Raw genomic sequence first — 25,211 nt, forward strand, 5'->3', positions numbered from 1 at the left:
AGCCTAATCAGGTTTAATAAAAATATTTCTACACTGAATTCAGGAATCACAAAAACAACAGGAGATACTGAAGGATCTATCTAGCTAATACACCCTCCACTTAACATACAGCCTCAAAAACTGTTAAATTTCAGAACCAAAAGCACGTGCAATCTGACTGGTTCATATTTTGGATGTTAAGAGAATTCATGGTATGTATCTAATCCACCATAATACATAACCCACTACAATCAAAATAAAAACCAGACAGCAGAGCCTGAGAACACGTGGGAGCTGGGAGAGAGGCACAGGGATCAGCAGGAGGGATCACTGGATAGATAGCACAGCTGTCTTCTCCCCGAGCCTGCAGCCACACCACTGTGGGCCAGGCTTTCTGGCAATTTAGTTCCTCAAAATTTAAAAACACAATCCCTAATCACTAACATCTTAAAATAAAGGATGTTCTACACCATTTTCACTACAATATTTTTGTAACTTTTGGTGCCCTGCCTCACAGGATCAAGTTTAATTTTTTTTGTTTATCTTACAAAGGTAGCAACTTGTAACTTTTCAGGGAAGAAGGCTGATTTGAGTAGCATCAAGGACCACAACCTTATTAATGCATGAGGTGATACAGACTGAGCAGTTTTCAACAACTCTGACAATACTGACTGAACACAGCAATGCTGCACAATTAAAGGAACTGAGTAGTTCACAAGGCAATATTTATGCAATATTTATGCTGTATTTTATATACACAGACACATACACAGTTCAATACATATACAGAGAGATGGAGCATGGCACGTGTCATGTCAGCATACACATCTCATAATGCTAACAGGCAGTATTTTTATCACATTAAAAACCTGATACTTGCAAGAGGCAATGAATGGCTGAAATTATACTCCATAAATTAATAATGCAAATCCTACAAGCTCAATAAGTTTGCAGGTATCATACCCACATGTTGCTAAAGGGACTTTCCCAATGCTATACAAGAAGCACAAGAACAGATTTATCAGTATAAACTTTCTTTAATGAGCATTGAAGCTCTATGGATGTGTTTCATGCCTAACAGACATAAGGACAACACAGGTCATTAAGTACTTTATGCAGTCATACAATTTCTACCTAAATCCATGAAAAACTAGCACCTAAATACATTTAGGAAACTGAACTCCTACCTCCCATTTATAATGCTGATAGTGATTATACCCAAGTAAGACAAGAGGAAACCAGCTTATGTGAAAGATAGTGTTAGAAGTTCACAATAGAAAAGCTGAAGTTAATTCAAGTAGCCATTTAACCACTAAGAATGCACAATAATGAGTTTGCTTGTAAAATATTTGGCAAATAATTAACTTTTGGAAATTCCCGAGTAAGAATTTCCAATAAAAACTTCATTAATAAGTAACTGAAATCTACAACACTTTTATCCATTTATCTGCTCTCTTGTGGAGAGAATACCAAAATTGTATGAGTGTATTAGTATGCGCCAAGCATTTAGATGTAAATGTCTCTAATCCACTTCTAAATGAATCTTCTGTTCAGTGTGCTCAGGCACTTCCAAACTTAAGAAGAAAAAGTACTTGTAAGCTCATGAAATAATTGTCTTTCATCTATTTTCTGATTTTCATGAGCTCTTACAAGGTTGTTCCAAAAGGACAGCTCAATTCTGTGATTATTGGGGAACAAAAAACTATTTGCATTAATATTTAATAGGAGAACCTGAGGTTTCTACCAAAGAACAACTCTGACCACTGCTTGGAGAGTGGTGCACAATAAATGCACAATACCAAAAGAGCTTGCTTGGCCAGTCTTATTAGAGAATTGTTGTTAAAATATCATATATGAATATTTTACACTTTCTCTAATGTGCTAAAAAAGAGAAAAGAGCTTAGATAAGTTTTTTAAATGCTCAGTAAGGGAAAATGTAGCAAAAAAATAAAGGCTTCCTGGTAAGTCTTCAAAGACCATCTCTGTGTTTCCCATGCACAAGCACAAGACTAAAATCAGTATTGTCCAATAATGGCTAATCTTTATGAACATTGTGGGGAAAAAAAGGAACAAAAAAAAAGAAAGAAAAAGAAAAAAGAGAAAAAAGGGGAAAAAAGGCAAAAAAAAAAAGCAAAAAAAAAAAAAGCCCACAGCTGGGACCTGAGAAGATAATTGCTTTTCTGAACTAGGATGGGATGCTCCATAAAAGTTTTCCCCACATCTCAGAACAGCAGTGAAAGACACAAGAACGTAGAGTAGGAAACAAACAACAGGAGTTCAGATGGCAAGAAGGGAACATCCATCAGGAGCAAAGCTCTTATTACAAAACTGATCGAAAACAAAGTATTGCAGAAAACTAAAAACTGCCCCTAAAATAGAAACAGTTCCATATTCAACATTCACTTCCACCTCAAGCCTTATGCTGGCACTGCCACTTGTGACAAACTTTGTTAGTCACATCAGAGAACTGATCCAGTTGAAAATGGATTTTTTCTTCCTTTTTTGTCAGTTTGGATTTCATCTGAATTAGCTCTGATCCGGCTTTGGTTGCACAAAAAAGTGTCAGCACCAAGTAGTTAATAAGAACACACACCTGTGCTGAGAAAAATAGAGTAATAAACAGCTCCTCCTGGCATCTGTATGTATGGGGCCAAATTAAAATAAACCCTACCACCAGAATCTTTTCAGTAAGAGTTTTAGCAATGACTTGGTCAGAGTTCTTTAAAGTGAGCAATAGACAAGCCAGTGAGGAGGGAGTGTGTTTGGTGTTTTGCATATTTTTAAGTCTGGCTCCATAAACTACAGATTCCCAAACCCTGACTTTGCCCAAACAATATAATCAGTAACAATTTGAGAAGACTGAAGTTTTCAGCTTGTTATTTTATAACTATGTTACCAATACAAGTTGCAGATGCTGCACTTGTAATGTACTATTGGGTCCATGTTAAACGACACAAATTTGGCTTAATAAATTAATACAGAAACATATGTTTAGAAAGTAGTTTGGATCAGTTCACTGAAGACTTGCTTCATTGGAAGAAAGTATAATTGCCAAGAGACAAAACACCCAGTATCTTGGGCAGATGACAATTCCGAATCTACACTATCCCCTTACTGGATTTTAATGGCTTGTAACATTAAACGTAAGTGGGGCAAAGTGGGCAGCAACCAATTACTTTGCAACTTCTCTGCAAAATGCACATGTAAAAACATTAAAATACTTAATTTTAAAACAAGGTCATCCTTCTTCAAGGAATTATTCCCATATTGGCCGATGGCTAATCTGTTGCACATAGGAAATTATTTTTGCAGATGTTTACAAATACTTAAAATATATTACTAGTCAGAAGCTTTGAGAAAGGCATTTCATAAGAAAAGGCAGGACAAAATTACTCTATCCAGTAAAATCTACTTCTAAGATTGTATCTGGTACTTAGATTCTGCATGCAGACTGCCTTGGTAGTACTTATGTTGTGCCACAGTAATTAAGTCATCCTTAAAAAAATCAAACGTGAACACAAAACAAGCAGTTAACTGAACCCAAACCACGCCTGAAAATTTATTTTGAGCCAAAAATCTGTAACAGAAAAGAGTACTTACTATATACTTACTGTAAATGACTTCTCATTCTAAATCTAAGTCAAACGTTTGGTTCATTTTTAAACTTCTTGCAGTATGAAAAACTAGTTTGCAGGAACCTGCTCTTTCAGATTTCAAATCTAGAATTTGAAGCTCTCATAACTTCTATAAAACTTATGGTGATCTTTGTGTAGACAACGAAAAAAATTAAAACATCTACTTTAAAAAAGCTTTAGGGAATTGCATTATTTTCCAAACTGCCATTCTGATCTTCTAATCTGGCCATTCTTAAATGCTGAAAATAATTTCATGCTCTTGTATGACACTGATTCCTGAAAACAAGCTGCAGCTACAAAGCTTTTTTGCTTCTTTTTTCAATATCACCTATTAATTCTAAAAACAAACAAATGAATTTTCCCAGTAACATTTCAGTTTCAAATAAGAAACTTGATGCAGGAAAAAACCCTAACCCTGCAATATGATGTCTTACTCAGCTGCACAAGGAGGGAGTGAGCCTTGGAGAGCACTCCACAACACTGGAAATGAGAATCAACAGGTCAGAGTGCTTCGGAACAGTGAGGAGCTGCAAGTTCCTTCATGCAAGTTCTGTTCAGGTGCTATCAGCACTGAGAGGCTGTCGATACTCACCAGCAACACATGCACATCCTTAACAGATCAGGCAATACCTTCCTGCATATCAACAACTCATTCCAGAAATATCCACAGGAAAAGGCACCGACAGTGAAAGCACATCGCTTGTACCAACTAAACAATCTCAGTTTTCCCTTTGAGGCATTAAGACAAAATGATTCCTAACAGCCAAGCAGCGCAGACCCGACAGATGTCGGGGGTTACTCATTAACCTCATTAACCTGGTCCCCGGCTCACACAATCCCCGCCCAGCCTCCGGCCCGAGCTGGCACCGAGCACTCACTGCACAGCGTGGCCTCTGCTCTCCAGCTCTGGGACACCACAGACCAAACGAAAATGCCAAGGTAGAGGTGCAGGGGTCCAAAGCAGTGAGAAAAGAACGTACCTGGGGCACTAATGCACAAGGGTGCCTCACTGAACAGTGTATTTCCCTCTCCTATCACATGATGTGTTGCAGCTGCTCTGGAACACATGACTCAATGTACTAAAGAATTGCAGAAAGCAGAAAAAACCAAAAAGCTGGGAGTTAACTTGTGAGAGAATCACTCTTCTAAAAGATTAAAACTTTCCATGACAGTCTTAAAAACCTCCCACAATTAAATTTCTCCAGTCATTTGCCTTTCTAAAGGCACATATATATATATAAAAAAGCCAACCAAAAAAAACCACAGGTGGCAAAGCTGATTAGCATTATTAAATAAAAAATGAATATATCCAATAGCAAGAATCTTGAACACGATACATAATTCCACCTCAGCACAAAACAGGAGCTCAGCACAACCAGAAGATGTTCAGAGTTAATCAAAAAGATCATTACAGATACGGGAAGCTTCCTTTGTAGGACCAACTAAGACAATTAAGCTAAAGGGAAGCAAAACAAAGTGGCCATATAACAAATGTCTGAAAATCACAACTAGCATGAAATGGAGGAATATGACTTGATGTTTGCTGTGTTCTACAAGAACTAGGATTTATCCAAAGGAACTGGATGGTGGTAAATTCAGAAAAAAAAAATAAAAGGAGTTTGTAACAGCATTTAGTTAAAGTTCTGAACTTGTTACCATGCGAAGCTGTGTGTGATAAACATTTATATGGCTATAGAAAGCAACGGCATAAATTCAAGTAAGACAAATCCAGCCAAGAGGAACTGAACATGGTAGCACTGTCTCTGTGATGTCCTGTGACTCCTCACTTGGGTGTCCACATTAGGTTCCTGCAAGAGGAAGGTCCCCATGCCATATTCTGCAGGGAGCAGGGAGGGCAGGGGGAGGAGCTGGGGGTGGTGCTCGCTCTGCTCCCCTCTCCCTCGGTGCCTCCGCGGCCACCGGCAGCGAGAGGTGACATTTGCCCCCGCCCAGCCGCACTTGTGACCTGCTGGTCACCCACCGCGGCTGTGAGCACACACCGGTGACGGCTCTGAGTTTCACTTCTGCCATCTGACCGTGAAACGGGGCAGACACAACAGCCTGTGCAAAACTGCTTTCAACAGCACCTCACCACCACTACCCCTTTAACTTGCCTTAACATGAGCAAGCCTTAAAGATAAAAACTACTGTTCTAATTCAGTTTAGTCTATAATTTTATAACCATTTCTAGCCTTTTCATAAAAACTTACAGGTAACAACTACTATCTTAATCTACTAGCAAATTAGCATGCTGAGCAACAATTTAACTAATTCAAGCGGACATTAAGATTCGGGAGGAACAACCCTTTCCTCACACTCCATCAGATGCTCCAGTGGTTACATAATCTCCTGCAGAATGCCCTGTGTGAGCAACAGGGAGGATCTCTTTGCCTGGTCTTGCCTAAACCACAGTGTGGCACTGGTTCCAATACAGACACCGGACTGGTCCGTGTATTGCACACTGCTTTGCCATTCACATCATGGAGACACACTCTGCATTCACAGTCCACTTATGCTGGACAGGTTTTTTGAATGCTCAAGTTGATGACTTGAAAACGGTACAGACATAGTGAAAACAGGCTACAGTTGATCACCAGAACAAAACACACCTCCAGGTTTAACAACTTGAGCTCCACACTCCCCTAAGGTACACAGACTAATTTCCTACCAGCCAGGTAAGGCACTTCACCAGACTGACTGGTAGAATACCTGCTATTTCTGTAATTTTCCTCTTTGACATGCTTATAAAACCAGCAGTGCAAACAAACAAAGGGGAAAAAAGTGAAACTGTTACAGAGGCCAACTCTTAACTAACTCTGCAGAAACTCTCACTCACAGAGCTAACACTAGGAAACAGAGCTGCAGAAAGAAAAACATCTTTATAACTCCATCTCGAACCTGTATAATGTCTTTTGGAAGGAAATTACACCAATTCTCTAAAGTTGCTTGCTTTTCCCTACTGCAGTATCAGTGTTGCCACTTACAAGCAAGGTTTTTACTTGTTTATAAATGATACTTGTTCCTTTTCCCAATAAACCACCCTCCTCAGGGCATTCAGTTCCATAAGAATACAGGCTCTTGCTCCAAATTCTCATGAAATGTAGGCTCTGGGCCCCAGAGAAAACTTTTAAAACAAACTCTACATGTCGGAAGTTGATTCCAATTAATTTTTTTTTTTAATGAAAAACCACTTCATTTTGTAACCAGGTATTTCCTAGCCTGTAACTCCTTGTCCTAACCTCCACTGCACAGAAATACAAGTTAGACAGCAGGGTATTTAGCTCCTTTGGAATTAGCAAGCACGCACTCCCTCAGAGTCACTATGTTTTAGGAATCAAAAGCTTAATAAAACCGTTCACAGGTTTTGAAGATTACTAAAGCCAGTACCTGCTTGAGCTAATGTAACTTAATTCCAAAAGAACTCCTTAAAAACTCCACCACTTTAAAAAGCGGAACATTCAGGCACTCAGGTTTATCTCTGTTCCTGAGAGCAAAAGCAATTTCACTCAAATGTTAAGGACAGGATATTAGGAATGCCATACTGACACTGTATTTACAAGGAAGTGCAAGTCAGTCTTAATATAATTAAATGAGTTGGAATTTGGCCAGAAACTTGGGTTATGACAAATCCAAAAGCCAGTCTATCCAACAGTACAATGTGTACTTGTTTATGCACTTTTCTACAGCACAGTTGATGACAGAAGCAAAAAAAATGTGTTTAGGCTGGTGCTTTAAACAGGAAGATTTTCATTTAAGTAATTTTAAGTAAGTAATTTTTAACACCCCCCTCTCCCTCCACATGAGTCTCATACAGACTCATGAACAGATTTTGGCAGAGCTGCTCTGTGGCTATACAGAGCAGTGAATTTTATCACGAAATAATTCAAAATAATATCTTAGAATGATACGGAGGTGGAAATTTTAAGTCTGTGGTACATCATACTGTGGCTTCTACATAACTTGGGGCAACTTACTACAAATGTCCCAAAAGCCATCAAATGTTGATTTCAAAAAGAGTGCAGACGAGGAAAATAATGCAAAGAGATGCAAAGAATAAATACAAACCAGTTGAGAAAAACAAATGCAGTCAGCACCATTTTAAGAGTACTTGGGAGTTTCACAAAGAGAAAATGAACCACACTGCAAAAAGTGGCAGCACAGAAGTTACTTTCTGTAACTGCTCATGGCCAGGTCCCATAGCAAAGGCAAGATGTGCTACATTTTGAGCAAAGCACTCTCATACTGCCTTGCATTTGCTGTGGAATGTCTCAGAGAAGAACATGCAGTCACTTCCTTGTGAGTCAAAGGCCTTGGATGAATATCAACTGCAACATAATCAGTGAGATGCCAAGTGGCAAGCAGAAGTTTTGCAAGCATAAAAATAAAACTATTTCAAATATCGAGCAATCCCAGCAATGTATTTTAAGGTATTTATGCCTCAAGCAAACTCTGCATTTTTGTTTCATGAAGAGTGTCAGGCAGTTGTTATCTACTCTTTCAGTTGAACCTCTTCCACAGTATTTCAGCCTCTTAAGCTTAGGGTACCTCACTGGACCATATCACATGTCAATTAGCACTGCTTATTTAGCAACAGCTCCATACAAAGCAGTGACAGAAATAATTTTTAAGAGTACCTTGTTTATACCTACATCTGTGTGTGTATAAATTCGTATTTTTTATTATACATTCTGAATGCTAAGAAAAAAGTGTAGTATGACATTGTTTTAAACTCAAAATTACCTTTAGAAACTGCAAGCCAAATTTATTACTCTGGTGTACAGTAAAATGAAATGAAAATTACTTGCAATGAAAGTAACCTTAAGAACAGTAGATTGTTCCTTCCATAGCTGAAAAAAGGCTTTTAGAAATCCTCATTGATCAAACTGTAATTTACCAGAGATAATTTCTTATTTAAAATATGGAAGCCATTAATACCCTACATTTTTATAAATATGTAATGATGAACAATAATAAATGCATTGCTTTTTCCCCCCCCACACCCCAAAAAGGTTTTTCTGTAGAGGTCTGAAGACACAAACTCCAAACTTGCCTAACAGCAGCACATTCAATAAGAGCAAATTAATAAAGATGGCATTAGAAGCTTTCCAATACGGAAGTCAATCATACCTACATACTGGAAATTCTGTGACTACTTTCCTTTAAAATAAATGAAGACTCTAACACAGGCTCTGCTACTGGGTTCTGCACACAGGTAAATATCTATCTGATGAAAGTGTAATTATCAGTAGTCTTCCAAAAGATGTCAAGAATGTTAAATAAAACCAAGACATTATTCTATACATAGTAAAGCATCACACAGGCAAAATTGCCTATGTATTTATTTAGTGTTTCAGGTGGGTCAGAATAATTTCCTACAGACACAAGTATCAATACCTTTTCCTATTCAGAATATTCCCTCAAGAAACAATGCTAAGATCAAAATATATCAAAATCAATACCAACAGAGGTATTTGTCAAATTCCTAATTCATGCCTACCTGGCAAAAGTACTGGTTCCAGTTTTTTAATCCTTGGTTCTGACGATATATTTTCGTCAGCCTGAAGAAAAAAAAAAGATAATTTACTGAAGACTCAGAACTTTACAGTCACACAGAAGCCTGATCTGCTTGTACAGAGGAAAAAGTTGTTTTAACTTAAAAAGTTCATCTTAAGGAGCTAGAATCCAATCATAGCAAGAGTTTTTAACAATTTTGAGTGCATTTAGATTTGTACCAAAAGAATAATAAAATATTTAAAATATTCATGTTTAACAAATTGGGTAACCCAAACTATAATAAGTCACAGGATGAACAAAAACTATTGACATTCCATAGTGGCTCAAGATCTACAACAAATTTTACAGATATAGACAGTCAAGTTCAAAAAACTGTACTAACTTCTAACATGCACAACTTTCCAACATGGGAAAGATTTCAAAAAAACCCCAAGGCCCAGAACACACATATATGCCTACTTGCAGTTCAGTTTCAAACCTTAACAATAAAAATCTTCTATAAAAAGACTGGAACCTTTGGTGAAACAGCCCATGGTTCCTACAATGACAGCAATATAACCACTTCCCAGGACTAGGAGTATCCAGAACTGTGTTAAATCAACATCTCACTTTTACTAAGAAATTGTGAAAAAACAAAAGTCAGTCAACATGTCAAATAAGTTGCTAGAAGAGATCCTGCCTTCTCGAAAATAAATAAATATCACTTTCTGTCAAGTGCACACCCAGGTGACACAAAAAATCCTGGTGGTTCTCGATATACTGAGTACTATATGCGCTATATATACTTGATAGATACACTTGGTTTTCTTATTTATGCCATCAGTCAAGTTTTAAACGTGAAATGATGGCTACAAGTGAGAGTTTAATTATCTGCACAGCACAGAAGCGTCCGCTGCTTTCTCCTCATCCCGCCCAGCGCTGCGAGCAAAGCGAGCCCAAACACCTGAAGCATAATTCACAACTTTGCAAAATAATCTCGCACGGGCCGATTTTAATGAACACAAGACTTTACTTCGATAGAAGTCCTGCTCCCCGACCACAGTGTGGACTCTGTCCGTGTGCGATGCGGAGACCCGGAGGCCGAGGGGCTGCACCCCGAACCGGCTGCGCAGCTTTTGTTTCGCAGTGCCACGGAGGGCTCGGGGGCCCGGCAGCCCCTCCACAGGTGCTGTTCGCCACCCCCGGGCCAGCGGGCACAGCCCCAGCGTCTGCGGGCACAGCCCTGGGGCGGCACCTCGGCCGGGGACAGGGACGGCCGGGGGCAGGCAGGGCAGGGAGGACAGGTCGGTAATGGCAATAAAAGGCGGTTACCTGAGGCAGAAGGTACGACTTGAAGGTGGGTTTGGGCTGCTTGAGAGAGAACATTGTGGCCGCCGGCGGGCGGGCGGGCCGGGCCGGGCCCCGGAGGAGGTGCCGACGCCCGCCGGCTCAGGCCCGGCGCCCGCGGCCGCTCGGGCTGCGCTCCCCGTCACACCGCGGGGGCGGCCCCGGCGCACCCTCCTTCCCCAAGGGAGGAGCCAGCGGCCTGGGCAGGCCCGGGCTGGGGCCGCCGCCGCCCCGCATGGAGCCCCCGCGACTCCCTCCGCCTCTCCGGGCCGGCTCAGCGGCTCCCTGGGCGGGCGGCGGCCCCGGCGGGCCGGGCCGGGCCGGGCCGTGAGGGGCGGGAGCGGCCACGTACGGCGGCGCGGAGGGAACAAGCGGCCCGGCGGTGATGGCCGGCCCGCGCCACCGCACAGCTCCGGCACCGCGCAGCCCTGGCACGGCCGCACTGCCGGGGGCGGGTCACCGGCCTGCCGGCCCCGCTCCTGCCCGGCCCGGGCCTTCCCCAGGGAACAGCCAAACGCGGGGCCTGCGGCGGGCGAGGCCGGCTACCGAAGCACAGGATTGCCACAATTTGGCCTCAGAGCCCTGTGGCAACTGAAACCCCGTTCGGGGGCCTGCAGGAGTTACTGCTACCCAGGGCTGTCTCCTAAGGCAGCGGTAAAATCCAGCTCCAGCAGGGTGGAGAGAGGGTGGTGAGACACTGGCGCAGGCTGCCCAGGGAGGTCGTGGCTGCTCCATCCCTGGCACTGTTCACAGCCAGGTTCCGTAAGGCCTTGAGTAACCTGTTCAAGTTGCCCCTGCCCATGGCAGGGGGTCGGAACTGGGTGATCAAGGGTGACCCCTTGACATTCTCTGAGTCTGTGAATCACTTACTGCAATCGAGTTCTTGCCGTCACCCTTTACACAAGGTGTACCTATTACAGCTGTGGAGTGTATACAACACTCAGGCACATGGTGTGACTCTTGGGGATTGTTCTGTGCAGGGCCAGGAGCTGGAGTCGATGATCCTTGTGGGTCCCTTCCAACTCAGCATATTCTGTGTGATTCTGTGATGCCCCAGGCAGCTGCTGCAGTCACCCTCCTGCTCTGCAACTCTGCTGACTGTGGGAGCTGGATGTTTACCCAACATTTGTATAATTCCCTTTAAGCTTTCCAAGCACTCGTGTTGCTCACCTGAGCTTCTCCAGAACATGGAAATTACACAGGCACCTACCTAAACTGCCAAAATCCATCACTTCTATCTCTTCTAAGTAGGAAACTGAGTAACTAACTGCTCATATCCATAAAGGTCCATACTGCCGGTAAATATATGACTGCTCGGAACTTGGCAGTGGAAATACCTCCTACACAAAGCAACAGTTTGGATGGAAATGTGGTTTAATGGAGATCCGTAGATCATGAGTACATGGTCTGTCAGCTGTGAGATCTAAGGAAGGGGGAGAGCCTGGGTTCTCCTGCTGATGATCCAGTCACAAGGGAACTGGGTCAAACCACCAGGTCTCTCCAGATTTTGGAGCCAGGTCTGATGTGTTCAGTAGGGTAAGAAGGGCTGGCCCCTGCCTGCTGGTGCACCACAGCCATGGTTCCAGCTATGACCCAAGCAGAGTTCACGGCAAGGACCATGCTTTAGGGGTGAGAGCTGAAGACTAGGACCTGACAAACAAATTGCTGGTATTTTGTAGCCTCACCTTATTAAAAAAGCATGATTTTGGTCAGCATACTTGTCATGAAAATGGAACAGCTCACATGCAATGTAACATTAGTAAAGGCCTGCTACAGCACAGTGGTGAAGACTCTAGAAAAATGGACACATTTTTAGACACAAAATGACACATGCAGCACTCAACATCAGCTGCAAGGTCGAGATCTTCCCTCATTAATAGAAAGTATATTATATTGCATTATAGACCTGGAATTTTTGTGAAGTCTGAGAGTGTGTGTTCAATGAAAGAACAGACTTTAGGGCACAATCTGAATTCCACAATTTAGAGGAGATGCTGCACTGATTGCAGCAGAAAGGTTTGATTGAACAGTGAGGAGGGAAACAATCCACTGGCACCTGCCTAGGTTGAGGAAAGCTCATGTGCATACATTTAATGCTGTTCAACAGCCCAGGGGAGAGCACCCTGCTCTTGGACTTGTAGATAGAGAAGGTAAAACCAATCCCAGTGTACTTTTCAAAACAATGGCATCTCCTTGCACAAAGGTCCCATCTTACTGCTGTTCGCAGACAATGCCCTTCACTTTATCCTCTATTTTCACATTTATAATTTTTATTTTATTCTGCAAACATCACTGTCTAAGTGGGATTATTCAGCCTGGCATGATCTCATGCCCCAGTCCATTTTAGAGAGTGCACTGTGCTGCAGAAGCTGCTGGTGGTGTAGAGCTGAGTGCTGTGAGAGCAAACCACAGCTCCTCTCATCCCCTTTCATAATCTAAATCCCTAGCCCTAATAAGGACTAGCCCTTATCGTTATCCTTCTTTAAAGTTTTTGTTCATATTCAGAACACTGGTGAAAGGGAATTTAACTCAAAAGAGGGGGAAGAGAAAATGAGGGAATGAGGAAGGCAGAAACTGCCCAGATTTGGAATTGCACATAACAAATTTGCCAGTGATAATATAAATTATGATTATTTACACCACATCAGAATTACAAGTGTTTCTGCATCAGCACAGAGACTTTTTAGGAGTAGCTGCAAAAGCAATCTTACTCATTAGAGGATGATCACAGGATAGCAAAAATTTCCATTAAGGACTGCACTGACACATTGAAATTGTAGTGCTGTTCTGAAAATGAGCAAACAAAATCAAAACTAAGCTCTCACAAGATTTGTGAGGATTGTTACTGGAACTGATTACAAGCTTCCACTGAAAGAGTTCTATGCCAATAGAAGAAGGCTGATTTGACAGAATTGAGTACTTCGGAGAAGCAAGTTAATTGTCACAACTTGCAGTGAGATGCAGACAGGCAGAGCAGGACAGACAAGCAGAGCAGGGTGGGCAGGCAGGACAGGCAGGGAAATCCTCCGGCTCCTTTTTGGCAATGAACTCAATTGCCTGCCCATCTCTGGCCATCCCAGCTCTGCCTCACTTGCTCACTTTCTTCAAACAGTTCTGCCAAGCCAAAGATTCTTGAGAATGCCTTTGTTCTATGAGAGCAGTCTTCAAAGAATGGTGGGAAGACAGCTATGCAACAAAGCCAGCTGAACTGAAAAGACTGCAGATGTCTCGTGTTACTCTCATTATTTAAAAAATAATTTTTTTTACTCGGCACAGTTATTTTCCTTGCCTCTACCTTGTTATTCAGTGGTATCTCCTGTGTGCTAGTCTGACCAGGACCCTTTCACTCAGCCACTCTCACTCTGAGAAGCAGCCTGGCCTGCTTTCCCAGTGGTATCACTCCCCACACTGTGTGCTTGTCTCCCAGGGCTCTTTTTACATACAGTGCCACTTCTTGTGACAGTGCAAATAGTTATCTGTCAGCTATGGCTGGGGTGCATAACCTGCTGTATTCAGTGCACACTTGGGTTAGGCACCTTCCTAAAAGTTCTGGTACAACCTCACAAGGCAGCTCTGTGGTTGGGGAAGTGCTTTGGCTTGTGCAACGCATGAGGCTGGGGTTAAGTCAGAACAGATTTTTCACAATGGTCCCTTTTGATCTCTCAGCAGATTAGAGAATGGCTCTCATTAGACATGTTTAAGAACAGGTTAGACCACCATCTGCCACTGATGGTATTGACATAGCTGAACTTGCCTAGTGCAGATGATCTCTTCCAGGCCTGTATTTCTATGGCAACTTACATGTTTTCATAGCTCTCTGAAGACTGGTTCAGTTATTGGTTTGAACTCTTAAGACAAAAAGACACAAACGTTGTGTGATTTCACAGTTGAGGTATGTGCCCAGAGCTACAGCAAGTGTGCAGCAAGTCTGCAAAGTCAGGGATTCACTGATGAAAGTCAGTTCTATTTTTCACTGGAAGCATTACAGTTTATCACTTTACCTGGACACCTCTTTCTCTACTTGTGCACTCAATAGTTTGTGCACCCAAATTGCCTCAGCCTGCAATCAGAAGTGTGGGACTCTGGCTGGGGACTTGTGAGGAAGCCAGCCCTACAGGTCTGTATTACCTCTTACAGAATAAAAGCATAATGCCTTAAATTTATTAAGCAGTTGCTAAAAAAAAGTCATTCCTGAATGTCCTTGATGAAGATCTAGAAGAACATTTAAAATGTCATTATTTATACAGAACAGCAACTTTGACAGTCTTGGCCAAATATATACAAGAGACATAAAAACTACGCAGAAGTTTTAGTTTCTTGAGGTACCTCAGGAAAAAAGCCTCCTTTGCAGGGCCTATCTGTGAAGTGGAGGCTGTCTTCTTTGTGTGGAGGCTTAATGATAGGGAACTTTGCTGTGTCACGTAAGAGTACTTTCCTTGTTAATCATTGTGTAGGTACTACTTGCCTAGAGTTATTTGGTGCTATTCATAATACAGTGTTCCACCTTGACTTATACTATTTCACACAGGTATTATGATAGTGACTATTGAATTACTAGAGCTTCTAAACTAGAATTTAATTTTTTTCCATGGCCCTTTTTGAAGGCTGTTGGTTTGCTCAGGTTACTGCTTGCTGAGCACAGCAGTCCAGTTAGGGCAAACAAAGGGAGATGCTTGCATCTAGAATCATGCAGGATGAAGCACTGTGGTTTTATAGGGGGTTTCATGTTGCAGAGACAAAAAAGGAGCAGGCACATGAAATTATGCATCCTCTTTCTCATTACTGCAACACCAAGCACTAGGTGAATATTGGCACTTAAATATTTCAGCTGAATATCTGCGAAGAATAACTTAAAGCCTGTTATGAAGACATACCTTACATCCATTGTAAAGGTAGAGGGCATCAACCATAAAGCACCACTTTGCCATATCAAACTTTGTTTCTGCAGATAAGGCTAGAAGCTGAAAAAAGCAAAATAAAATTGCAGTTTTAAGAAAATCTGTAGTCTTTGTCTCACTTCTCCCAAGGCCTGTGGTTTGTCAGCCTACAATGCAAACAACTGCTGGGTACCATTGTATGACTACCCCAAACTCCTGTGCCTTGCTACCATTTGAAATGGCCTTTAAATGGCCACATCAACCAGGTCCTTACATTGCTTATGCCTTCCTGTGCAATGCTGGATCACAATGGGGAATCAAAGTCCACAATTAGGCTGAATCTTCAGTTTCGGTGACCGCTGCATGTGGTAGAATATTTATCTGCAATGGTTTCAGTGAGAAGAAAACACCCCTAGAGCTAATGTAGCCTCATAACCCAGCAAACAGAAGCTAATTGTCACTGCTAGTAACAGGCCACAGGCTTTATGCTGACTTGGTAAGGCCTCAGGACTGAGGCTCGTCAGGGCTGCTTTGTCAGAACTTGCCTTAACCTGCCTTGAGCTGGCCCTCGTTTGTTTAGCTGTGAAAGCAATTTTTCTAATGACAAGGAAATTCAGGTTTATTTGTAGGATTTAAAGGCCAGTGATGAAAAACAAGATGTACCTTTGTAGCACACATAAAAATGCCCCTAAAGTAGCAAAAATAAGGATGAAGAAACAACATGAACATCATGCTCACCCTACAAAGGAGCTGGGATGCTGACAGCTGGCAGTATTTCCTCACTATCCTCACTGTACCCACTGACCATTAGATGGACGATCAGAGCAGGTGTGAATAAATGTCAAAATAAGGGCTAGATAGCAGGAAGTGTGCATCAAATAACTTGACCTTATTCTGTTCTTCCATTAGTAGCACAGTAGTATTCTTTTCTGTTCTCTCTTCTTGTCTCTTCTCTCTTATATAGATATAAACTGGTAACAATTCATATATTACACTGTTAAAATTCGTTCCACTAACTATAAATTCCTGACCTTACATCCAAGGTGTGCCTCCTTTCAGCTCCCAACAGCTTTTGAGTGCAACACTAATTCAGGTAAAGTGACCTGCTGGACAGGACAGTGCTGCAGAAGCATCTGTTGGAACCCAGCACTGTGTCCCAATGGCTGCTGTCATTTGGAGAACTCACCTGCTCCACATGAAGGGCTCAGCAGCACAATGGCTTTGTGTCAGCCCAGAACACCTGTAACACACACAATACTGTTCATCTTGCAGAGCTAATGAAATGATCCTGTTAACATCCTTGGTCATGCACCCTCCTCATGTTCCTGTTTCCTGATTAGGCCTTGCAGATGTGTTATTTTTATTTTTATTTAGAAATTTATTTTTATTTATTTTTATTTTGCCAAAGATGATAGTCAAGCACAGAACCTTGGAAAGCATCCAAATAAGCAGCATGGAAAAACCATAGTTGGAAGGTTTCAATGGCTACTTTAATGGATTAGTAAATAATATGGAAAATGGACTTTCTTGGCTCTCAGGTATTGAAATCCAGCTTCTAAAATGGACAGAGTGACTCTGCAACATGAGAGGCTTGTGAGTGCAAAGTTAAGCTAGTCCCTGAATGATGCAATGTAAAAAGGGGTAATTCATGGAATCAGGTGGTAGGGTTATGAACCTGCCTTTGTCAATATGACAATTAGTCACCACGTTGAAAACATTTGCCTTGAGGGAAAGGGAAATGTCTGTATTACAAGATACTCTAAGATGAACAAATTTAAATTACCTCAGTGTAATATCTCTGCACAGACATAGCCTTAGAGTATACACCCTTTCAGCTTGACCTGCTGCAGTATAGGTCAAGCACATAATAAATCATGGCAATGGAATTCACGGTGACACTGCTGTGAAGTCACCCCATGCTTAGCAGTAAAGGGGGACACATCTTCCTGAAAAGCAGCATTAAACATGCCTCTTCAGAAATGCAAATTCTCTGCCTGCATCTTTTCAGCCAGTATTCAAGAAAGCATGGAGACAGACATGCAAATGTGTTGGTCATTATTCTGCTTAGTGAGCTCCAAATCTATTATTGGTCTTCTATGAACATACAAAGCCATATTTAAATCTTATTAAAATGGCCATTTGTCTAAAATGACTCTGCCAAAGCCAGAGTGGGGTTACTTCACATTTAATGGCAGAGAGGTTGTCATTCAGTTCATGCTGTGCGAGAGCACAGAAAATATTCAAACCTCTTAAAATCATCCCTGTATAGAAAATTTTATGGAAAATTACTGGCAAATGTTAAGAAAGAAACTTTGCTTTAGAAAATGTTCAGTCCATGCACTGCATAAGAAGAAACAGATTAGTGAAGTGTTTTGACATTATAGAGAAAAAATTGTTATACTGAATTAATTTGCCATATTTTTCATGTGTTTCTTTATAAATATTTTTACACAAAGGAAGTATATAAATACAAAGGAAAAATGTTTTCATTTGAAATCTACATGCTATCAGATAAATTTTCAATGTAAATACTAAAAAAATTAGGTGGTCAAAAGCATGATTAACACACATTTTATAAAGACAATGTAACAAGAGGTATGCAACACACTGTATTCCATTCCACAATGTGTACTGCTTGTTTAGCACAGTGCTGAAAAGCTGCATCCCTCTGTGTTTGTTAATGACTCCATTTCTGGTGAATGTGCAGGCAAACAATAAAAAGGCATTGGCAAACTGGAGGCTATTTTAACCACATACACACAATGGCTATGTAGTTGCACAGAATGGTAACACAGAAGTAAACATGGAAGTGAAACAATTTCAAATGTCATTCTGTTTTTACAAAATGTCAAGTTCCCTAAAGCTGAAGAAAAAAGAAGCCCACATAACAAACAAAATGTCAACACTGTTCCAACAGCAGGGAAACCAGTAAACCTGCTGGTAGAACCAAGACAGCAAAATTCCAAAGGAAATGATGACTGAACTTTGTGGAATGTCTATGCGCTTTCCACAATCATTCAGTTTGGTAATAGTACTTCAGGGTATAAGTATGGATGGAGTATGAAAATATAATGCAAACAATAAAAATCAGATACCATTAATGCATTTGTAGAGTCTTCCATCAATCTCTGCATTTCAAAATGCTGTAAGCATCATTGTCAAGGAGGACATTGACACCTGCACTGTGGGGCTGACAGTGAGTGAAAAAAGAAATGATGTCTTTACAAACTAGTGCATGAATGAGTCCTGACAGGTAATGAGTTAAGCATAAAGCTTTGACCAATATTCTGTGAACAAGTAACATGCCTTTAACTCATTTTCAATATGATCTGCTCCATGGTAAGCATCCCCTGCAAAGACAGGTGCTGAATATTTGGGAAATCAAAGTTCCTAAAACTTAACAGGGAGGAACGAGGCAAGTAAGACCCTGCTATTATGAAGAAACTCATCAAAACCTAGGCCTTCGAATGCCACTGCTGAGACATGTGCTCTGGGTAAATCTAACTACTGATGTTGATTTCCAGTCTTAGTCCTCAAAACACTTTTGCTGTAGAGACTTTGTTTCCCCTCTGACATTTGTTTTTGAAATTTACTCAAGAAAACATACAGAATTTCTATCCTCAGCTGGAAAATTTATATTTTGTTTAGATGGACTTGTAGAAACTGTTCCTTGTTCCTCATGAGTTACCATAATGAAACTGCAAAACAAAAGATGAATTTGTAACAGTAGATTTGCTTCAAGCAAAGATTGGTTATATTTTTATTTCACCTGGATCAGAACACCCTTCCTGTTTTGTTTTGTTTTCCCTTGCAGGCATTTAAGAAAAGCCAGAATCTTATTCAAAGTCTACATGGACTTCTATTGTAATCCTTATTTATACAAAACACTAATGCAGATTTCAATTATTAAAATCTCCATGTACTTGATATTCTTAGAATCTTCCTAAACATTTTGAAACAATGATCACTGTTTTTCAACAGTTTAAGGCTGTAAGCACGCTTTGGGTTGGGGACAGATGTAATTCTGAAAGCAAGATTATGCCACTGAAGTTCAAGGACAGGTTAAGAATATGTCTACACATGGCTTTCCAGGTCAGATTTCTCCAAACACAACTGTATTTTGCCACTCTGACCTATTTTAGTGGATGAAAACTGCTATGTTGTGCCATTCTGAAAGAGAAGCTAAGCAGTATGCATGAAATCAGAAGTGAAAGAGGGGACGGCATAATTTTTCCCTGACTCCAACAATTTTGTTTTGATCTGAAAAACACCATGGCCACAAAGAAACCAGCTGCCTAAGTAAGGATAAAACTAAGGCTGGTTAAAAATTTGTTCAGTTTGAGAAGTCTTCTGATAAAATTATTACATTATAACATTGTTCTTCATCTAAGAGCTTTTATAGTCAGTAAATGAGCTTTTGAGGGAGGCTGAAATGGAACAAAGGAAGATCTATATAGTCAACAACTGTGCACTGTACCTACTTTTTATCTGCCCCTGAGAGAACATCTCCCTTTCACCCAACCCAGCAAGCATTTATTTAAGAACAGAACATGTCTCTATTAAGTTTAAAAGAAGAGAAACACATAGATCCAAAATTCTTCTTTAGAAATTAATTTAAAAAACCCTAATTTGTTCAATTAGTCACACTGCTCTCTCGACTGTTGGTAAAACAGGGGCCATAAGCCACTTTAACATTCAGTTTCTGTAGACGCATTTTCTTGCCTAGTTTTCTGTTCTTCTGTTGCGCTGCCAAATGCTACCACCAAATTAGTTACACTGCTGGCATGTCCTGGTCTATTTAGTTTGTCCTTCACAGACTTGGCTTTCCGGGAATGGCTGTGCAAACTCTTGGAGCGTACTGATGGGAACCCAGAAGTCCTTTCTGCCTTTACTGACAGCAAATTCTCCTTCTCGGCTTTGACAGTGGCAGGCATAGAGGTGTAAGAGGCACTCATACCTGCTTCACCAACATTACTATCATCATCTGTGTCTGTCTGCTTCTCCTCAGCTTGCCTTTCTGCTTCAGAGATCAAGCCGGGGTATTCTGGAGGACGCTCTTGAGAGAGCTGCTGCTCAACTTCATACTTCCACTCCGTGGCCCACTGTTCAACTGCAGAAGGGCACACCTGATCCATAATGGTACTATACTCTGAGGTCCAGTTGTTAACTCCTCCAACCAGCTTTCTGCCTTGTGCAAATATAAAGCTCCTTGACTTCATCATAGTGGTTTGACAAGCACTGAAAGTTTCAGTAGGAAAATAGCGCATTGCTTTGGATTTGTCCAAGGGATAAGAGATGGTTGCTTCTAACTTGGTACGTTCTACTTTTAACTGAGTGTTCTGTAAATCTGACCCTGCTACTGACTGACTGTTTGTTACAGCATTCATCTGGTTTACACTTTGAGGAATCATTCCATCACTACTGAAAACCCCCTTCTTTTCACTCCCCAAACCACCTGAACCAGAACGGGTTCTGGAAACATTCTGTGCAATTTCTGATGTAGATTCACTGTGATCTGCTGTGGTGACTGCATTAGCACTCGAGGTATGGAGTCCAGTTTGGTGCTCTGGAACCAGCATCCTTGGGTCTGTTCCATCTTCTTTGGTACCAATAGAATGGGCTTTTTTACGCATGGCTGGCGACATAGGCGTGGTGCTGTCATCATAGGTCAGCTCATCGCCACTGATGTGATATTTGGACATGCTGTAACCATCAGAGCTGTTCACACTGCTCTGTCTCAGGAGATAAGCAGCATCACACTCTGACGATGCCCACGAGCGTGTGTACGTCAGCTCTGATTTGTCGATGCCCGCCAGCTTCTCCAGAGCATTCACCATCCGACCAGAGAGCTCTTCCAGCTGAGAGAGCCGAAGGTCGACTGTCTGGAGAGAAGCTTTCATAAAATGTTCTCTTTCATTCACTTCTTCCAGCCTCATTGACATATTTTCAACTCTGTGGGGTATAAAAGAGGAAGCAGAGACTAGAACCTGTAGAATGGTGCAGTAACCCATCACAGGCACCCAGCTCCTGACTTCTTCCTAAGGCAGAGTTTTGTGGTGTGTATCATGTGGTGTGTATCATGCCTTGTTCTTTTTTCTTATGTGTAGCATCAAAAGCACAAGCATTTTCTTGTTATCTATGCTTTCCATACACCATATTAGAGTGGTATTTGAACTCTGCCCTTATATTCATGGCAGGAGAGTCCCTAGGGACAGACTACTATTAACACTTCTGTGTGTGCCACCCACTGTGTGCTCAGTTTTTCTCTTTCACTGTGAAGCATCAAATTAATTACATGAAAAGTACTTTCTAATGACATGTTCACAGGGTGACTTAAAATAGCATCAAAGCATGTTGTAAAACAGGTTTTGCAGATGTATGAGAGAGAAACATATACTGGTGGTGATGGGATTGCTTTAGCTCTTGAACTGCCTTTCTATTATGTATCAGCTGAAAGGAGTAGAACTATTGTCTAGTTCAATTAAAATAATACTTCTTCCCGTTTTCTTCTTATCATTTATATTATAATGGATGTGATGGTACTAGAAAAGTGCATATAAAAGTAATTAATTGGAATGTGGCTTAGAGATCATGTACTAGTAACTCTACTGTGGAAATTAAATTAACGTTTTTTTGCTCTCACACACAAAAGATGACGAAGCATCTGGAGCAAAAAGCCATGAGAAATAAGCAAATCTGCTTTGTGGCCACAGACCATAGTGAATCAGTGAGGCTTATCAGCCCTGATTTATTCTCTGCCACAATACCTAGGATTTTGACAAATTGCCATGCATAACCAGTGTGATAGAAACTACTCGAATACATGTAGCAGGTTTAATTTACTTCTCTATTCTCAAATTTCAAATATAATAATGCAAGATGTTCAGGGCTTCTCTCAAGAGAAAAAGGTTTATCTATTAAAGAATTATACGGCTCACAGAGCTAATTCATAACAAATGTTAAAATGAAGATACATATAGATATATAGATAAATATGTACATGGAGTACTTAATCAACAAAATACTATGAGGTAGCTTTAGGTGAAAGAGTGTTTAAAATGTGTTTAATTTTTATTCCAGGGAGAATTTTTCTTCATTTCAAGGAAGTGACAGAAGACCCCATCTCTTGACTGACTTACTACTCTTGACAGAACAGGCAGAGCCTTTGAGAACAGTCCTGCCAAGTGACCTGGTAAAAAAGGCTGCTGCCATTAGCACTGTGTGCATACACAGCAATATGCAAACATTACCTAGTCCTCAGAATAGCATAATGATTTATATGTGAATATCCCCCATCTTTTAAATGGGGAAGTTCATACTGAAAAGCTAAATGCCTTGTTCAAAGCCTGCAAGAATATCGCTGGCAGAGATTAAAATTCAGCAGTTGTGAGTGCCAGATCCTAATGTAAGCCACAGGTCCAAAGGAAGAATCCTCAGTGCTTTTGTCATTAAGCTTCATCATGTTTCTCATGGTTGGATGAACTGCTGGAAACTCAACAAGCAGCAATTTGCTCAAATGGATAAAAAGTGCAACTGTGACCCTCAGATGAATGAGTGGTATAAAATTAATCATGAGCAAAAATGTTCTTATAACAAAGCTACCCAAACCAGCAGATTTAGTGACATAACAGAAGGAGTAACAAAATGTTTGCTCTTGTGAGAGATGCACCTGCTCAGATAGTTATTTGGGATTCAGATCAGCTTCTGAGTTGGTGGTGGTTTTCTTCAAGATCAAAATCTTTTGTATTTTAACTCAACTGTGGTTATAAAGAAGATATTAAAAAGACTGTTCCCAACAAATGGTGTGGATTTTTTTGTTACAATAGGTACCTTTCAGAGGTAACTCTGATGCGTTCATCATTAGATGACTGCTGCTCATCCTCTTTCTCCTGGAAGTATTCTTCTACACACTGCTCTTCAAACTCATACAGTTTTTTTAGCTCTTCATCATTCAGAAATAACTCTATGCAAAAGAGAAGAACAAAAGAGGAGTTTCCTTTTTCTGAACTTCTGGTAGTCAATTTAAATCCAATTTAGCAGTTTATTTTGGACATGGACATATTGCAGATTCTACTCCTGCAGTAACCGAACAGATGATTTTTTTAAACAGGCAATGAGCATTTAGCTAAGGATGGGCAGAGCTGTGAAGGCAATGGAATGCATTATGACCATCCTCTGCTTCCATGGCCATCCACGTGGGGTTCTATGTTCTGAATGACTTTGGTACTGTTTAACAGCTCTGCATTAAACTGACCAGATTTTACAAGACAAAGACCTGGGCAATCTCTGCCAGTTTGACTGTTCCTTCATTCAACTGTTGTTCTTAAAAGGATGCCAGTTATAGGCACCAGATAAACTCAACAGATTGTTCACAGATATTCTTTAGATAAGATGTTAAGAAATTTATAATCACATAAGAAAAATCCAAGGGGAATATAAGCTTTTGGGAACAATTCATCCTTTATCTGGATTTGTCTCTTTGCATTTGGAAGGAGAATTACATTTCCTTTTTTCCTTTTCCTTTTTCCTATTGTGCAAGTATGTTTCCAGTGAAATGTAGAAATAGAGGAATAGTTGTGAGCATCTGATTATTTTCATGAGGCATATAATGAAAATAATAACTAACAGTTTCAGAGTATGTTAGGAGAAGAATCCCACAGTTTCCCTGTGAAATGACAAATCTCTAAATGATAGGGGGGATACTCTTAGTCACAGATTGCTCACAATCACAGAGCTGACACTATAGCTGACATTTGGAACTGTGATCCCTTCTTCTAAAATTCCTATCTGCCCTTCGCAACACCTGGACTTCACTAGAACTTGGTAGAGCCCTGGATTCCGTAGACACCATCTCACTGTTTTAAGAAAGCATGTTACAGGAGGTTTTCATTAGCATCAGAGAGGTGTGGATTCTCAGGCACCCACAGAGCCCAAGAGCTGTTAACTTGATACAAATATTGGCCCATACTGTCTTCTGCAAATACACTTGATGCTCAAGGTGAATAAAACTGTTCAGTGTTGTAGAAGCTGCTGCTTTCTGCTAATATGGTGCAAAGGGCTCAATTTACAGAAGATTTCTTGCATACTCAGTCCCCTGTCACGCTCGTCCTGGTCTCCATCACCCTTCTTGCAGCGGCAGCAGATCCGCTTGATGATTATGTAGATGTGGCTGAAGATAATCATTGGTGGTGGCAGGACAGGTCTGTCATGGAATGTCATGATCAGCTGGTATCGCTGGAACTTCCAGACTTGGTTGGATATTGATTTTACCTCAAAGAAGGTATTGCTGAAAGGAAACATAGGTACAGTTTCTATGTGGTCCCTAATCTTACTTATCATTGAGCAAGTACTATGCTGAAAAAAGCAGGTGCTAAATAACCTCATGGAGCCACATGAACTGCTTGGTTCAGCTCTTTGTTGGTGCTACTGAACTAAGGATTAAATTGATCTCATGATTTCACTACTCCTTTTGAAGGTAGCAAACAGAAGGTGCTCTGCATCCCTCAGGCACCACTCAGAACAGTCCTTCTCCCAGACCATTTGCTCCTACTGTACAAATCCCTTAGGTGCTAGTGAAAAGAAATTCGCACGATTTATGCATCATATAATTGGTATTTTGGGGCTTGGTTATAAACCATTTCTTTTAACACATGCCAGTATTTGATGCTACACAAAGTATTAAATCCATGAAAAGTATTTTGTATGCTAAACTCAGAAGCTTCACATAGTTTGCCTTTAATATGCTAATCAGCTTGACCTACATAGAAGACTTTTCAAGTTTTTACAAAGTGTCCTAAATTCAAACTTTACTCCCTCAAACTTCTGTTTTGAAAACATGGTGCATATTCTTGTAAAGAAATTTATTCTTAGAAGCTTCATC

The 25,211-nt window shown here is 40.8% G+C and overlaps 2 protein-coding genes across 5 annotated transcripts in view; both read right to left on the minus strand.

Annotated features, from left to right (window-relative positions):
- MTMR10 (myotubularin related protein 10) overlaps positions 1–10,674 on the minus strand; it is a 36,645-nt gene extending 25,971 nt beyond the window's left edge. For 2 of the 4 annotated variants that reach the window (XM_069025769.1, XM_069025770.1), the window contains exon 1: positions 4,207–4,365. Coding sequence is in view for 2 of the 4 variants with exons in the window: in XM_069025767.1 (XP_068881868.1) it covers positions 9,112–9,172; positions 10,440–10,493 (115 nt within the window). In the remaining 2 variants the exon portion in view is untranslated. Of the gene's footprint in view, positions 1–4,206; positions 4,366–4,594; positions 4,700–9,111; positions 9,173–10,439 lie in introns of those variants that run through there. The other 2 variants (XM_069025767.1, XM_069025768.1) reach the window with 2 other exon arrangements.
- Positions 10,675–17,747: 7,073 nt separating this feature from the next.
- TRPM1 (transient receptor potential cation channel subfamily M member 1) overlaps positions 17,748–25,211 on the minus strand; it is a 108,737-nt gene continuing 101,273 nt past the window's right edge. Inside the window, exons 27-29 of the mRNA XM_069026034.1 lie at positions 24,418–24,617; positions 23,162–23,294; positions 17,748–21,283 (exon numbers count right to left, since the gene is read on the minus strand). Of these exons, the coding sequence (XP_068882135.1) occupies positions 20,020–21,283; positions 23,162–23,294; positions 24,418–24,617 (1,597 nt within the window). The 3' untranslated portion in view covers positions 17,748–20,019. The remainder of the gene's footprint in view (positions 21,284–23,161; positions 23,295–24,417; positions 24,618–25,211) is intronic.

Source organism: Aphelocoma coerulescens, chromosome 10 (genome assembly GCF_041296385.1).
Source record: "Aphelocoma coerulescens isolate FSJ_1873_10779 chromosome 10, UR_Acoe_1.0, whole genome shotgun sequence".
NCBI classification, from domain to species: Eukaryota; Metazoa; Chordata; class Aves; order Passeriformes; family Corvidae; genus Aphelocoma; species Aphelocoma coerulescens.